At 43.7% G+C, this 14,664-nt stretch overlaps 1 protein-coding gene across 1 annotated transcript in view; it reads left to right on the forward strand.

The window, feature by feature from the left end:
• LOC122544296 (beta-1,3-galactosyltransferase 5-like) overlaps window positions 1-13,141 on the forward strand; it is a 26,251-nt gene extending 13,110 nt beyond the window's left edge. Inside the window, exon 3 of the mRNA XM_043683387.1 lies at window positions 11,536-13,141. Within this exon, the coding sequence (XP_043539322.1) occupies window positions 11,536-11,978 (443 nt within the window). The 3' untranslated portion in view covers window positions 11,979-13,141. The remainder of the gene's footprint in view (window positions 1-11,535) is intronic.
• The last annotated feature ends 1,523 nt before the right edge of the window (window positions 13,142-14,664 follow it).

A 14,664-nucleotide genomic window follows, 5' to 3' on the forward strand; every position in this document is an offset into this window, starting at 1 on the left:
TGGCTTTGTGCGTGGAAAATCATGTCTCACAAACTTGATTGAATTTTTTGAAGAAGTAACAAAGAGGATTGATGAGGGCAGAGCAGTAGATGTGATCTATATGGACTTCAGTAAGGCATTCGACAAGGTTCCCCATGGGAGTCTGGTTAGCAAGATTAGATCTCATGGAATACAGGGAGAACTAGCCATTTGGATACAGAATTGGCTCAAAGGTAGAAGACAGAGGGTGGGGGTGAAGGGTTGCTTTCAGACTGGAGGCCTGTGACCAGTGGAGTGTCACAAGGATCGATGTTGGGTCCACTACCTTTCATCATATATACATAGAAATGATTTGGATGTGAGCATAAGAGTACAGTTAGTAAGTTTGCAGTTGACACCAGAATAGGAGGTGTAGTGGACAACGAAGAGGGTTACCTCAGCTTATAACAGGATCTTGATCAGATGGGACAATGGGCTAAGAAGTGGCAGATGGAGTTTAAGTTAGATAACTGTGAGGTGCTGCATTTTGGGAAAGCAAATCTTGGCAGGACTTATATATTTAATGCTAAGGTCCTGGGGAGTGTTGCTGAACAAAGAGACCTTGGATTACAGGTTCATAGCTCCTTGAAAGTGGAGTCGCAGGTAGATAGGATAGTGAAGGCAGCATTTGGTATGCATACAGGAGTTGGGAGGTCATGTTGCAGCTGTACAGGACATTGGTTAGACCACTGTTGGAATATTACGTGCAATTCTAATCTCCTTCCTATTGGAAGGATATGTGAAACTTGAAAGGGTTCAGAAAAGATTTACAAGGATGTTGCCAAGGAGAGGCTGAACAGGTTGGGGCTGTTTTCCCTGGAGCATCGGAGGCTGAGGGGTGACCTTATAGAGGTTTATGAAATCATGAGGAGCATGGAGAGGGTAAATCCAGAACTAGAGGGCTTAGGTCTAGGGTGAGAGGGGAAAGATATAAAGCAGTCCTACGGGGCAACTTTTTCACGCAGAGGGTGGTACGTGTATGGAATGAGCTGCCAGAGGAAATGGTGGAGGCTGGTAGAATTGCAACATTTAAAAGGCATCTGGATGGGTATATGAATAGGAAGGGTTTGGAGGGATGTGGGCTGGGTGCTGGCAGGTGGGACTAGATTGGGTTGGGATATCTGGTCAGCATGGACAGGTTAGACCAAAGGATCTGTTTCCGTGCTTTTCATCTCTATGACTCTCTTTACAGAATATTGAGTAATTATAAAAAAATTACCAGGAGATTCAGAAAATCATTCACAAACTTAAACTTTAATCTTACAAAATCAAAGCTGTGACAGCCAGAAAATGTCTTCCCTGTCTGCTCACGAAACCTTTGTTTCTCTGTAATTTATACAAACTTCGGTTTCCGGATTAAGGGCATACCCCTTGTACAGGGTGGTGCAGAGCCGGGTGTGATAGGGCATTGGCACTACCAGCGAGATCCGCCAGGTCCACCAAATCGATGGACCCCAGGCCAGCACAGGAGCAGAAAGGGTCAGGACTGGGGAGGGGGCTTCAGTGACCTGCCCCAACCCGTCCTCAGCCACACCATCAGGAGAAATGACACCTTCCCCGCAGGCACCGGTATCCCCAAAGGCCACACTCACCGACTGCCCAAGGTCATGGAAAGGGGTATTGGTTCCCCTTTCAACCACCGCCCTCACATACCTCAACCCCAGAGTCCGTCTGTACCTATGGGAGCACCCTGGTACAGTGATGAACCACGCGGATTGACCCACCATTGGAACGGCAGTACGTGACGCCCTGGGTTACCGTAAAGGAGCCCTCTCCCCTTGGCTCGTTCCCCTTTCTCCGAAAAACCCGTGCATACACCTGACCCCCAGGTTTAATAGGCCCCTCCTTGTTACCAGACACTGGCTCCCTCAGTATTTCCTGTGTGGGGATAGACTCCTGAATCATAGTTAGCTGTTGCATGTACTACTTAAGCTCAAGTTCCAAGTTGGGCCTATCGTACGGACCCCTCCACTCGGGCACTGGCATGGGTCCAGCGGTGAGCATTTCATATAGCGTCAAGGTGGTCATGTGGTCAATCTGCATATGGTCGCTCATTAGTGCCAGTGCCAGCTCATCGATCCATTTCAGATTGGTGCTCACACAAATTTTATTCAACTTAGCTTTTAAAATACTGTTAATCCGTTCCACTATACCTTGCAACTGGGGGAGGAGTGGGGGGGGGTGGGAGGTGACATACACACCCAAACCTCTGCCTGATCCTCAAAGTCTGCAGCACCTACTGTACCACCGTTTGGATTAAAGCAGGCTCACAGCCTGAACTGATCACTGACAATATGCCATACCCTGGAATTACTTCAGTTGTTAAGAATGTTACCATTGTGCAATGCAGTTCAGACGTGGGTGGCTTAACTTCAGCCAGTAACGGTAAAACATCCTTCCTCCATTTTTCCCAAGTCTCCCAAATATAACCCTCTATGTCTCCGATCCTAATCCCATTTGAGTACATTCTAATTTAAATTCTAATTTCAGGTAAGGCTGCTACCCTAGAAAATTAATTGGCATCGCCTTCAAACTAATAAAGGCAAGTCGACTGTTTTACTGTCCATTTATAAACTTGCTGGGGCTGTAAATCTTGTTAACTGCGGTTTATCCAAGAACCCTGCAGTCTCAAGAAATGTTCCTGACCTGGGAAGGAGGGAGGCAGATTGGGGTTGAACACCAATATAGGTAGCTCCAGCAACTATCATCACGGGTGTCAACTGTCCTTCCCACTAACCTGCACAGTAGGTTCCTGTTCAGCCTCCCGTATCATTGGGTGCTGCTCCTTCCCACTCGGGATCTCTGGGCACCCCGAGCACATCCTGTACGGATTAACAGGCCCATTGGGTCCGTAGGGATTTTGAGGTGGGACAGCCAGACGTTCCTGACTCATAGGTCCACCCTGGGGCTGGGAGGGTCAGGTCCAATATGGGCAATTTCTTTGAAAATAGTCTGGTTTATAACACCCCCAACACATTATTTCTGATCCTCTCTGAGCCTGACTTCTCACTATACCCTTTGGCACTGCACCACCTCTTTGCCTGTGTCCTTCAAGGCCCCAGTTCTGTCTGGCCTGTTAGTTAATTTTATTTTGACCTTGGCATGGTCTCCATGGAAAAGTCCCTCCAAAAATGTTTATTATCGGCATGGGGTTGTCTGGCCCTTGCCAGGTGGTGGTCGAGGGTTTTCCCTGGACCAGCATGTTATTCATTTCTTTAGCGCTGTTGTCACTGACAACATCCTCGTGCTTATCTCTCTCTCTCTCTCTCTCTCTTTAAGTTCCTCGAGTTGCAGTTGTGTCAACTTCCTTTGGACCTCCTCCTGTTATTCGGCCAGCTTCTTTTTGTCTTTCCTGTATCTTTCGACTGCATGGTCTCTGAATTCCTGCCAGGCCACTGCCTCCTCTGGCTTAGACCCAATTTGAGGGACATTGCCCCAACAGTAGCAGTCCGGAACATTCTGGTTAACTGTTGGCTACCTCCCACATATTGTTCTGTACCAAGCCTCCACCTTTTTAGCCAGTTTCCCAAATTGGGCTACTGAGTTTTCAGTGTCTCCCAGTGGATTCCTTCTAAGCTTTAGGATCGATCTTAGTTGGGTAACAGACTAAGGGCCTGCCATACCCTTTGTCTTACTCTTTCAAACCCAGCATCGTCAATCATCGGATTGTCCACCACATTCTTCAAGCGAACTCGGTCCATTATCTCTCTTAATATCGGCAGTTCCCCCCACCTGTACTAACACTGCCTCTAAATCCCCCACAGCCAACAACTGTCCTGTGGTTTCCTCTTCTAAAGGCTCTAATCCAGTTTCCTGCTCCATCATGTAAACTGGGCAACACGTTCATCGGCCTTTCCAGATCCTGGGTTCCCTAAGGAATGCATTGCAGCCGTCTCCCCCCTTTTAAAAGCAATGGCATATTTCCCCACTGAGAGCTTCTTTCCCTTATTAAAATCATTACATTGTGATTCGTCATTGGATTCCAAATCTAACCAAACTTGTATTTCTTCCCATCTTCCTGCCACCTCTGCTCCACTCCCTCAGCACTCTATGCTAGTCTCTGCTTAACATTCGTGGAATGATTTAGATGTGTCTCATAGTCTCTTTGTTCTCTTGACTTGCGTAACCTCTGAATTTCACCTTGCAATCTCGGTTTTTCCTGTTATAAAGCTTCAACTTTGCCTCCTCGCTTGTCCCGCCTCCCGTTTTATTTTTAACACATTCTGCTCTGGGTCAGCTTCCTCCCAATTCAATTCCCCCTCTTTCTCTACTTTGTTGCCCCGTATTACAGGACGGTGTGTGACATTCTCTTCACCCGAATTGAGAGGTGGTGGGGTGGGGGTGGGGGTGGGGAGACTTTTCTAATTGTGTAATCCAGGGTTTCATATCCAAAGGCTCTGCGTTCTTCTCGGAACACATGGAGATTTTCTCCACCTAAGTCTGCTCAAAAAGCTGCTCGTTTGGCTGTCTGGCACCCCCCCACCTCCCCACCTTCCTCGTCGTACCTGGTGTCTGAAAGGATTTCTTTCCTCAATCCTCCCCTACTATTCCAAACAGCTTTAAAATTTCTACCTCTTCAAGATTCTCTTTTTTGATTTATCCTTAGTTAGATCTGGAAGTCTTAATTAACCCTTCCATTTCATTTGCACATATTTACATCAAAGGTACCCTCTCTTGGCCATTTAGTTAGTTCTTCTTTCCCATTTTTGAGAATTTTTTTACGATATTGTTTCTTGCTACTGGAAATTTCTTACTCAATATTTCAACCACAGTCCCTTTGTTCCTCCTGACATATGTCTCAGTCCAGCGAATCTCTGTTCTCACAGTTCACTCCCTTATGCCTTACAAGTCCAGTAGCGTCTTGTCAATTACTGTGTGTTCCCTAATTCCACAACTTGCAATCATCCCTCATCAATCGATCAGTGCCTAAACATCCTCAGCTTCAACTAATGAATAAAGACAATCTCTTCTCATTCGTCCTGCCTATGCTATTCTAAGACTGTATCTGCAGAATGCACTGATCACTGATGGTTCCTTGAAAAACCTGCTAAAAAAACAATGCTATCTTAAATTCCGACAATGCAAACTAAAATCAAAACACTCCCGGATCTTCAGCTCCTGGGAACCAGATACAAACATTTAACAACCAAAACCCAGTTGTGCATACAAACCCAATCACAATGGTTAACCTCTCTCTCTCTCCCTCACACACACACACAAACCCTTTCTCTCTCTTTCTCTCACACACAGATCTTATCTGCCTAAGCAGACTCTTTGTCCATATGTATACTTATTTCAGTCAAATGACAATCCAGTCTTTTTTTTAAAAAAAAATCAACAGTGCACCAGCACTTTAGAAAACTTGGCTATTCTCTGATCTTATCTGCCTAAGCAGACCCTTTGTCCATATGTATACTTATTTCAGTCAAATGACAATCCAGTCTTTTTTTTTAAAAAAATCAACAGTGCACCAGCACTTTAGAAAACTTGGCTATTCTCTAATATTTTATTTATAATCCTCAACTACCAACCAATCTGCTGGTTTTCAATTTCATTCAAAATCACAAATACTATCAAAACAATTCAATCCCCTAGTTTTCCTTTGCTTTTTGTTTTGTATTTCTTCATTTTGCTCGATAACAATAGGGCACGATCCACAGGGCCGTACTGACACAGCCCTGCCCAAGCAGACCCTCACACGACCCGTGAAGGGGTATCCACAGGGACGTACTGACACAGCCCTGCCCGAGCAGACCCTCCCACACCCGGCGAGACCCTCACACGACCCGTGATGTGGTATCCACAGGGACATACTGACACAGCCCCGCCCGAGCAGACCCTCACACACCCGGCGAGACCCTCACACGACCCGTGAAGGGGTATCCACAGGGACGTACTGACACAGCCCTGCCCGAGCAGACCCTCCCACACCCAGCGAGACCCTCACACGACCCGTGAAGGGGTATCCACAGGGACGTACTGACCCCACACGGAATTTTCTCTCAATCTCTTTGTTCTTCACCTCCTCACCCCGCTGTGCAGTTTTCCTGAACAATCCTCTGCATCTCCTCAAACTTTAATTTACCGTTCACCTTCTGGTTCTTTGGACCGGAGAGGCCCACTTGAAGCTTTCTTTACACTTCTGTGTTCTCACTCAGGCCAGCTATGTCAGTATCGTAGCCAGAGTTCCCAATCCATTACAACTATTTGCCATTCAGGTCTGTCATTGTTGGAGTTTTCTAGAAGGGTCATGATGGTCCAGGTGCCAAAATTCATTTGGCTGGATGGAGGGGTGGTGCTGGGTTGGAAGATGCCTTTGTGTGGATTTTTATAACACTGTAAGATCATCACATAGCAACCACCACAGGGTCACAGTGGAGCAACGTTTTGAGCAAATGACAGGGAAAATCAGCGATGACTAGGCTGTGCTGTAGGATAGGATATAATCAGTCATTTTCCATCAAACATTCCCTATCACTACCACAGTGAAGTAGGGAAAAGCCCATGGTGCTGGTGACCAGCACCGTCTCAGTGTCGGAGGGATATCCAGGCTGAAGGCTGGGGCCTGGCTACAAGCCACTCACTTGCCTGAGCTCTTGCAATAATGCGTTCAAGACTGAGTCAAGATGGCACATGTACCTGGGAGAGGCCCTCCCTGTGGCTTATTATTAGATCGAACCAGTGTTTCTCTGTATACCTGGTTTTAGTTCAGAGCGGTTCCAAACATGCACATTTGAATTCTTGCTGCACTGTTGGCACAGCTGCTGTTGTGGCCTCCTCACAATCCTTTGCCATCTTCCCCATTGCCAGCTGCCCGGCTAGGTTCCTGAGACACCACCAGTTCTGGGGGAGCAAACGTGGGCCTGCCCACCCACCAACTCACTCTAACCTCCAGTTGCCAAAGTGGCTGCATGCCTTTGCTGACCCTGTGGACACAGATGGGTCAGTAAAGACTTGTTAGAGTTAGCTTGAAATTTAAATAATGCCGTCTTTAACAACTCATTTGAACCCGCCTTCACATGATCCCAAGCAGAGCACTCCAAGCCCAGACCACTCACAGTGTGAAAAAATTGTTCTCACCTGCCTTCTGGTTCTTCAACCTTTTTATGAGCCAGTTTCTCCCTGTGTCCAGCCCCTGTTTAGTTAATCCCATTCCCCTCCCCACTATCCTGAATTTTGTTTCCTTTTGAGGACACAGTCACCTTTCCAGTCTGGAAATCTATTGTTTGGCAAGTTCAGCTATCTGGAAATATTTTTTGACTCAATTGAAACAACTCAGCATCATTTTAATACAGTGCTATGACAGTTAAAACATGGAAGATACAATAAGTAACACAAATTGTATTACAGTTTTCTATGTTTTTTAACTGTTTTATGCTTTGAGTAAATACAGTACTTAATCTCACTCTGCTTTCAAGTTTGCACACTTGTTAGACATTATTTTAGGCATGGCACATTTCACTAGTAATTTGTTTACCTGTGCTCATTTTAAGTTCTGCCTAGATGACTTGGCTTCAGTCCTAATTGCAGACTTAGTCTAAACATGGACAAAAAAGATTAATTTTGAAAGTGCGGTGAAATTAAGTAGCCATGAGGCTGAGTAATACAGAAGTCAATGAGATTCAGGAAAAAATGTGCCGCTGACCATTGACACAACAAGCACAAAGTAATATTGCTGTACGCTCTGAAAGCTGATATCTCAGCCCAGCATGTGGCTGCCAAAGTTCCTCAGAATAAGAAATTCAAAGATTCTTTATACTGCAAAAATGAGTTGGTCCCCAGCATTTAGATCAGAGAGGTAAAGTGTACTTATCCATTCCCTACTGGAAGTTGCAGCGCTTTTGAGCATGCATTCCATATCATAACCTGCTGCACAGATAACATATTGTCCCCTTCATGCTCTGCTTTGTTTGGGTTACTGAAAGCTCTTCTGCCGTAGAAACAATGGCTTTTTGTTTACTTTTTCAAAGTTCCTCAAAGATTTGGTCACGCAAGATTAAATTTTCAAAGCGAATACACTGCGGATTTCCATTTGTTCAATGAGTCAGGTTAGGGTTTGGCTGTATTCATGTCAGACAAGTTTCTGCAGTGTGTAATCTTTACACACAATGCTTGAGCCAATGGCAGTCCTAGATTAGAGTGGTGCTGGCAAAGCACTGAGGTTCAGGCAGCATCCGAGGAGCAGGAAAATCTTCTGTGTTTGGAAAGTTAAAATCCCTGACCATAACCACCCCATTATTCTTACAGATAATTGAGATGTCCTTACAAATCTGTTTCTCAATTTCCCGCTGACTAATAGGGGGTCAATAATACAATCCCAATAAGGTGATCATCCCTTTCTTATTTCTCCAAATAACTTCCCTGGATGTATTCCCAGGAATATCCTCCCTCAGTACAGCGGTAATGCTATCCCTTATCAAAAACGCCACTCCCTCTCCTATCTGCCTCCCTTTCTATCCTTCCTTTAACATTTGTATCCTGGAACATTAAGCTGCCAGTCATGCCTGTCCCTGAGCCACGTTTCTGTAATTCCGGTCCCATGTTCCTAACCATGCCCTGAGTTCATCTGCCTTCCCTATTAGGCCTCTTGTATTGAAATAAATGCAGCTTAATGCAGTCTTACCTCGTTCTCTACTTTGTCCCTGCCTGCCCTGACCGTTTGACTCTCCTCTTTTCTCAACTGTACTAGTCTCAGCTTGATCCCTTTCATGACTGTCTCCCTGGATCCTACCCACCCCCACACCTTTCTAGTTTAACTCCCCCTGAGCAGCTCTTGCAAATCTCCCTGCCAGTAAAAGTTGTGACTTTCTAGCAATTTGATACAGCTGAGTGGCTTGCTCGGCCTATTCAGAGGACAGTTAAGAGTCAACCACATTGCTGTGGGCCTGGGGTCACATGTAGGCCAGACAGGTAAGGATGGCAGATTTCCTTCCATGAAGGGGTTAGTGAACCAGGTGGCTTTTTCCAATAATTGACAATCCTTAGTCGACTCTTAATTCCAGATTTTATTTTGTTGAATTCGAACTCCACAATCTGTCGTGGTGGGATTCAGATCCCAGTCCCCAGAACATTATTCTGGGTTACTGGATTAATAGTCCAGTGATAATACCACTAGGCCATGGCCTCCTCTGAAGGAGTGATTGAGGCCTCAGTTTTGCACTTACCTAGATGTTAGACTAACGTGTCTAATGCGTTTAATGTGTCTAACATGGTTCCAAACCAAAGGAATGTGCCCTTTGGTAATTTCCAGGTAATTCCCATGGAGTTCAGTGTATTAGAACTTCTGCAGAAAATACAATGGCCATCATTGATCTGATCCAGGGATTGGAAGATTGAATACAGTATGATTCAACCTGAGCCCACTCTAATTAGCTTAATGTCTTGATGCATTTGCTCCAATATTCAATCAGATGTGCCAAGTGGAAGATGCATCTCAGCCGTCTCTGGAGATCCTGAGTATTACAGAAGCCAATTTTCAGCCAGTTCAATTCACTTGTGATACAAGTAACAGCTCAAGACACTGATTAGGCAATGAGTCTGACAACATTACGGCAAGAGTACTGAAGATTTGTGCTTGTGCTATTTCTACACCCTTAGCTAAACTGTTTCAGAGCAACGGCAATACTGACATCTCACCAGCAATGCAGTAAGTAGCCCACCAATGCCTTGTGCCGACAAAAGGATGGCAGGGTGGCTCAGTGGCTAGCACTGCTTCCTAACAGCACCAGGGACCTGGGTTCAATTCCAGCCTTGGGTGGCTCTCTGTGTAGAGTTTGCACTTTCTCTCTGTGTCTGTGAGTTTCCTCCAGGTGTTCCAGTTTCCTCCTACAGTCCAAAGATGTGCTGGTTATGGTGGATTGACAATGTTAAATTGCCCATAATATTCAGGGATGTGTAGGTTAGGTGAATTATTCATGGGAAATGTTGAGTAATAGGAGTAGGGGAATGGGTCTGGGTTGGGTACTCTTTGAAGGATCAGTGTGGACTTGTTGGGCCAAATGGCCTGTTTCCATACTGTAGGGTTTCTATTCTATGAACACAGGAAAAGTTTAACCTGCCCAATTACTGCCCATCACCCTGCTCTTGATTAATAAAATAATGGAAGGTGTCATCAACAGTGTTGTCAACCAACATTTGCTTAGAACTAAGCTGCTCACTGACGTTCTGCTTGGATCACCCAGCTCCTGACCTTGTTAAAGCCTTTGGTCAAACATGGACAAAAGAACTGAATTCCACAATTGAGGCAAGAGTGACTTTCCATGATATCAAGGCCATAATTGACTTGGTGTGGCCTAGCAAAATGAGTCAATGGGAGTCAGGCAGGAAACTCTCTGCTGGTTGGTCCAAGAACAAAGAAAAATGGCCAGTCATCTCAGGTCCAGGACCCTCTGCAAGAGTGTTTCCTTCAGAGATGTCTCCTAGACCAAATCATTTTCAGCTGCTTTGTCAATAATCTTTCCTTTATCATTAGGTCAGCAGTAGGGAAGTTTGCTAATGTTTAACATTGTTTGCAACTCCAAAGATACTGTCCAGGCAAGTAACGTTCTTACCATACAAGTGCCGAGCCATGACAATCTTCAAGAAGAGACCCTAACCATCGCCCTTGACATTCAATTATGTTACCATTACTGATTACCCCACACTCAATATCTTGGAGGTTACCATTGACTAGCCCAGAAATGTAACCCAATCAGCCATATAAATACGATGTTTCCAAGTGCTAGTTGGAGTAGATCACTTTCTGACTCCCCAAGTCAGTCCACAATCTACAAGATTTCTCAGGAGTGTAGCAACACTCTCCTTACTTGCCTGGGTACAATACTCAAGAATCTTGATAATCATCCAAGACAAAGATCCTGCTTAATTAGCACCATATCTACAAACATCCACTCCTTCCATCACTGATGCTCAGTAGCAGCAGTGCATACTATTTGGAAAATGAACTGTGGAAATTCAGTAAGGCTTCTTCAACAGTATCTTCCAAACATACAACCACTAACAACTAGACCAGGGCAGCAGATACATGGGAACCACCATCAGCAAGTTCCCCTCTAAGCCACATGCCACCCTGATTTGGAAACGTATCACCGTTCCTTCAGTCTCCATGTATTAAAATCCTGCAAATCCCTCCTAATATGGGGGCAAACCAAATCAACTGCAGTGGTTTAAAACAGCAGTTCCCACCACCAGAGCAGCTAGGGATGGACAATAAATGCTAGCCTAGTCGGTGCTGTCCACATCCAGTGAATTAATAAAACAGATGTTGTGAACTTGCTGCTCGGACCCTGGGTCTAGCCAGTTCAATTGGAGACTTTTGATATTATGATTCCTTTTTGTCTCAGTTCTGGTGCTCGTGTCCCGGTTTGTCCCAGCCTGCCTTGCCTCTCTATTTTTGTCATTTTGTCTTGTCTCTGGATCCCTCTTTTCTTTGCATGTCAATATCTCTATCACTTTAGCTCTCTGACCGCATTGTCTGCCTGTGTTGAGCTTACTTATGTTCATTTTGCTGTTTCAAAGCTGACGACGATGAATTTGTCAACCCTGAGGCGATTGTGAACTACATCACAACTGACAACACCTCACAGAAAGTTATTTCTGGTTACATCTATAAACGAAACATGGTCTACCGATTTGGCAACAACAAAGTGAGCCAATATCTTTTGGTCAATGACATCTACCCAGACTTCCCAGCTGGTGGAGGATACATGGTGCCGAGATCATTCATACCAGAGCTGAACTGGAAATCCAAGACTTTACCTGCTTTCCCTGTTGACGACGTTTTCATGGGATTTCTGGCTCTTTCTAGCAAGATCCCACTGAAACACAAGAAAGAGTTTTATATGTGGGGACTCAAGTACTCAGTGCAGCATTTTAAGGATGCATTTATTGTACATTCATTATCTTCAGAAAAGATTATAGAAATGTGGGAAATGTTGCACAATGAAAAACAGAAAGATTAATTGCATAAAGGTCTTAATTACTTGGGTGAGTGGGCAAGCTTTATTTTCAGATACGATTTGGTGTCCCCAATACTCTCCAGGACTGCTAATTAAATCCAGATAATAGGTAACATGGCGAGACATCATATTGTTTGATGCTATTCATCTTTAACTTTCTTATGCTAATTTTGCTTTGTTGTAAGAAAAGAAATATTGCAGTTGGTGTCTGGGGGTTGAGAATAGGTGGTTAGCTAACTGTGTAAGGTCAGTCCAATGGGTTTTCCAGTGAAAGAGCGGAAGGGGGAAATGGTGAGGTTGGATGTGATTGGAGATGTGGGTCAATTGATTGGAACTGGGATTTCATACAATCGGAGGCTCCAGGAACAGATGGAAGCAGAGTCGGCAACCCTCCAGCTAGACACAATCCATTTGCCAGGAGATGAATTACAACTACAACTTTCTTTCATATCTTGTCTCTGATCTAGCAAAATTTCCCACGGTACTTCACTGGAGTGATTATCAAATAAAGTTTGACTTGGAGCTAAGTGAGGAGATATTAGGACTGATAAGCAAAAAACTTGGTCAACCAACAAGCTATCAGGCAGTCTATAATGTGGAAAGGTTTAGGGAGAGACTTCTAGAGCTAAGAGCTAACTAAAGGTGGGGGAACACATTGGTAGCGTGAAGAGAATTGGTAAGTGTGCAAGAGTCCAGTGTTTGAGGAGCACAGAGATATGTGAGTATGAGTATTGACTTCTTGGCCTGATGTTGTTTCTGCACTCTCTACATTTTGTGCTTCTATACAACTGGCAATGTCCAATAACGAGACTGAGTCACCACAGTTAGCCAGCATTGTGGTGATTTAATCGGTGGATATCGAGATATCCAGATGTTCCCAAATCCTGGATCAGACCACAAACGGTTAATCCTCGTACAACAGTGGGTTTTTAAATCTCAGTGCTGCTAATTACTGTTATAGAACTGAGAGAAGTCAAAGAGTAATTGACCCATTGTTTCATTTTAAAGAAATATTTAAGGATCTTGAGCCTCCGAAGTGTTTTAACTTAAAACCATTTTGATTATTCTGAGTTCAAGATTTACTGCTTTCTTAGTTGAAACTTTATTGCTGGAACAGCACAGCAGGTCAGGCAGCATCCAGGGAACAGGAGATTCGACGTTTCGGGCACAGGCCCTTCTTCAGGCCCTTACTGCTTTCTTACTCAGGAAATATTTTTTTAAAAGTTTTGTGATTTAACCAAAACCCAACATCACAGAGTTGCAATTCTCATCTGTTCCAATGTAAAAAGGCACCCAACCATTGTTCCTGAAAGGAAAATGTTACACAGGCTGGCAAAGAGCACCATGAAAAATTTGAAATACAAATAAAATTAATTGGTTCTTTTGACTTTAAATTTCATATAATCAGTAAGTTTCTGGTAGGAACCTTCTGAATCTCCCAGTCTTCACACATGCAGCGATAACCTGTGTTTATGTAGCACTTTTAATATAGTTAAAAGATCCCAAGGCCCTTGTGGACAGAAAATGGCACCTAGCCAAAGGAGATGACAGTTGGACAGATCTTTTAATGTGTGCTAACTGAAAATTTGGTCAGTAATGGAGTTTTAAGGAGTGTCTTGAGAGGCACCACCTTCAGTGGCTTGTTTGGGAAAAACTTGGGAGTGCTTTGTTTACTTTATTATTAAATCTGAATTATTTTACACCTATAGGAGAATATCTACATTGGTTGTCAAGACAGCCACTGAGACTGAGGGCTATGGTATGGGTTTTTCAATTGGTTCATAGCAATGAAACTCTGGAAAATCTCAGATCAGCCTTTGCCTGTGTTGACTTAGTTGATCCTAATTGATGCAACAGTATAATTCTATGATTACCTTATTCACTGAAGGGAAAAAATACCTGAAGAATACAGCAAACAGTACTCAATATGTTTGAGTAGTTAGTGAGTAAGGAAGAGGATTAGATTTAATTATGTAACTCACTTAGTTAACAACAAGAATGTCAATTTCCATTTATGCTTCACTCTGTTGATTTAGCTGATTTTAAAAAAATGATTTATTTTGATTGTGATATGGAATGCTGTAACTGTGATTGCCACTACTGCTGAGCACTTCTAGGAATATCAGGGATTGGAAAGATTTTAATAAATGAAAGTAATTTTAATCATTTCTCAGTTTGTTAGAAACACCTGTAATGTGACTGCTTGATTGATATTCAGTCAATTATTATGCCAAAGATGTTGCGATGCTGCTGACCAGCCCTCTGTTACCAGTGGTTCGAGGTGTTACCTACTGAACCTTCTTGGCCAAACAATGCTCAGTTCACAGCTGATTAATGGGTTGTTTAAATGAAACACTGGTTGACAGGTTGGTTTGGGTGACACTACATGTTCCTGGGTGACAATGAGTGCCAGATTCATCCAGTTGAAACTGCCTGATTTCCTGACAATGATTTGTGTTGCTGTAAGATGCTAGATAAAAGCATAAGATATTGTTGCTGAAAATAAGAGGCATAAAATTTACAGTCTAACTCATAGATCCAAACGTAGCCAGTAATTATTTGTAAATATCTTTAAGTATTTATTAAAAAGCAGTAGTTTAGATATGGTACATTACCTAAACAGACAGAAAAAGTATACAACCTGTTACGACACACGATAAATTCTCCTGCTTAATTTAAAACCAGCAGC

This window comes from Chiloscyllium plagiosum, chromosome 48 (assembly GCF_004010195.1).
Source record: "Chiloscyllium plagiosum isolate BGI_BamShark_2017 chromosome 48, ASM401019v2, whole genome shotgun sequence".
Taxonomy (NCBI): Eukaryota; Metazoa; Chordata; class Chondrichthyes; order Orectolobiformes; family Hemiscylliidae; genus Chiloscyllium; species Chiloscyllium plagiosum.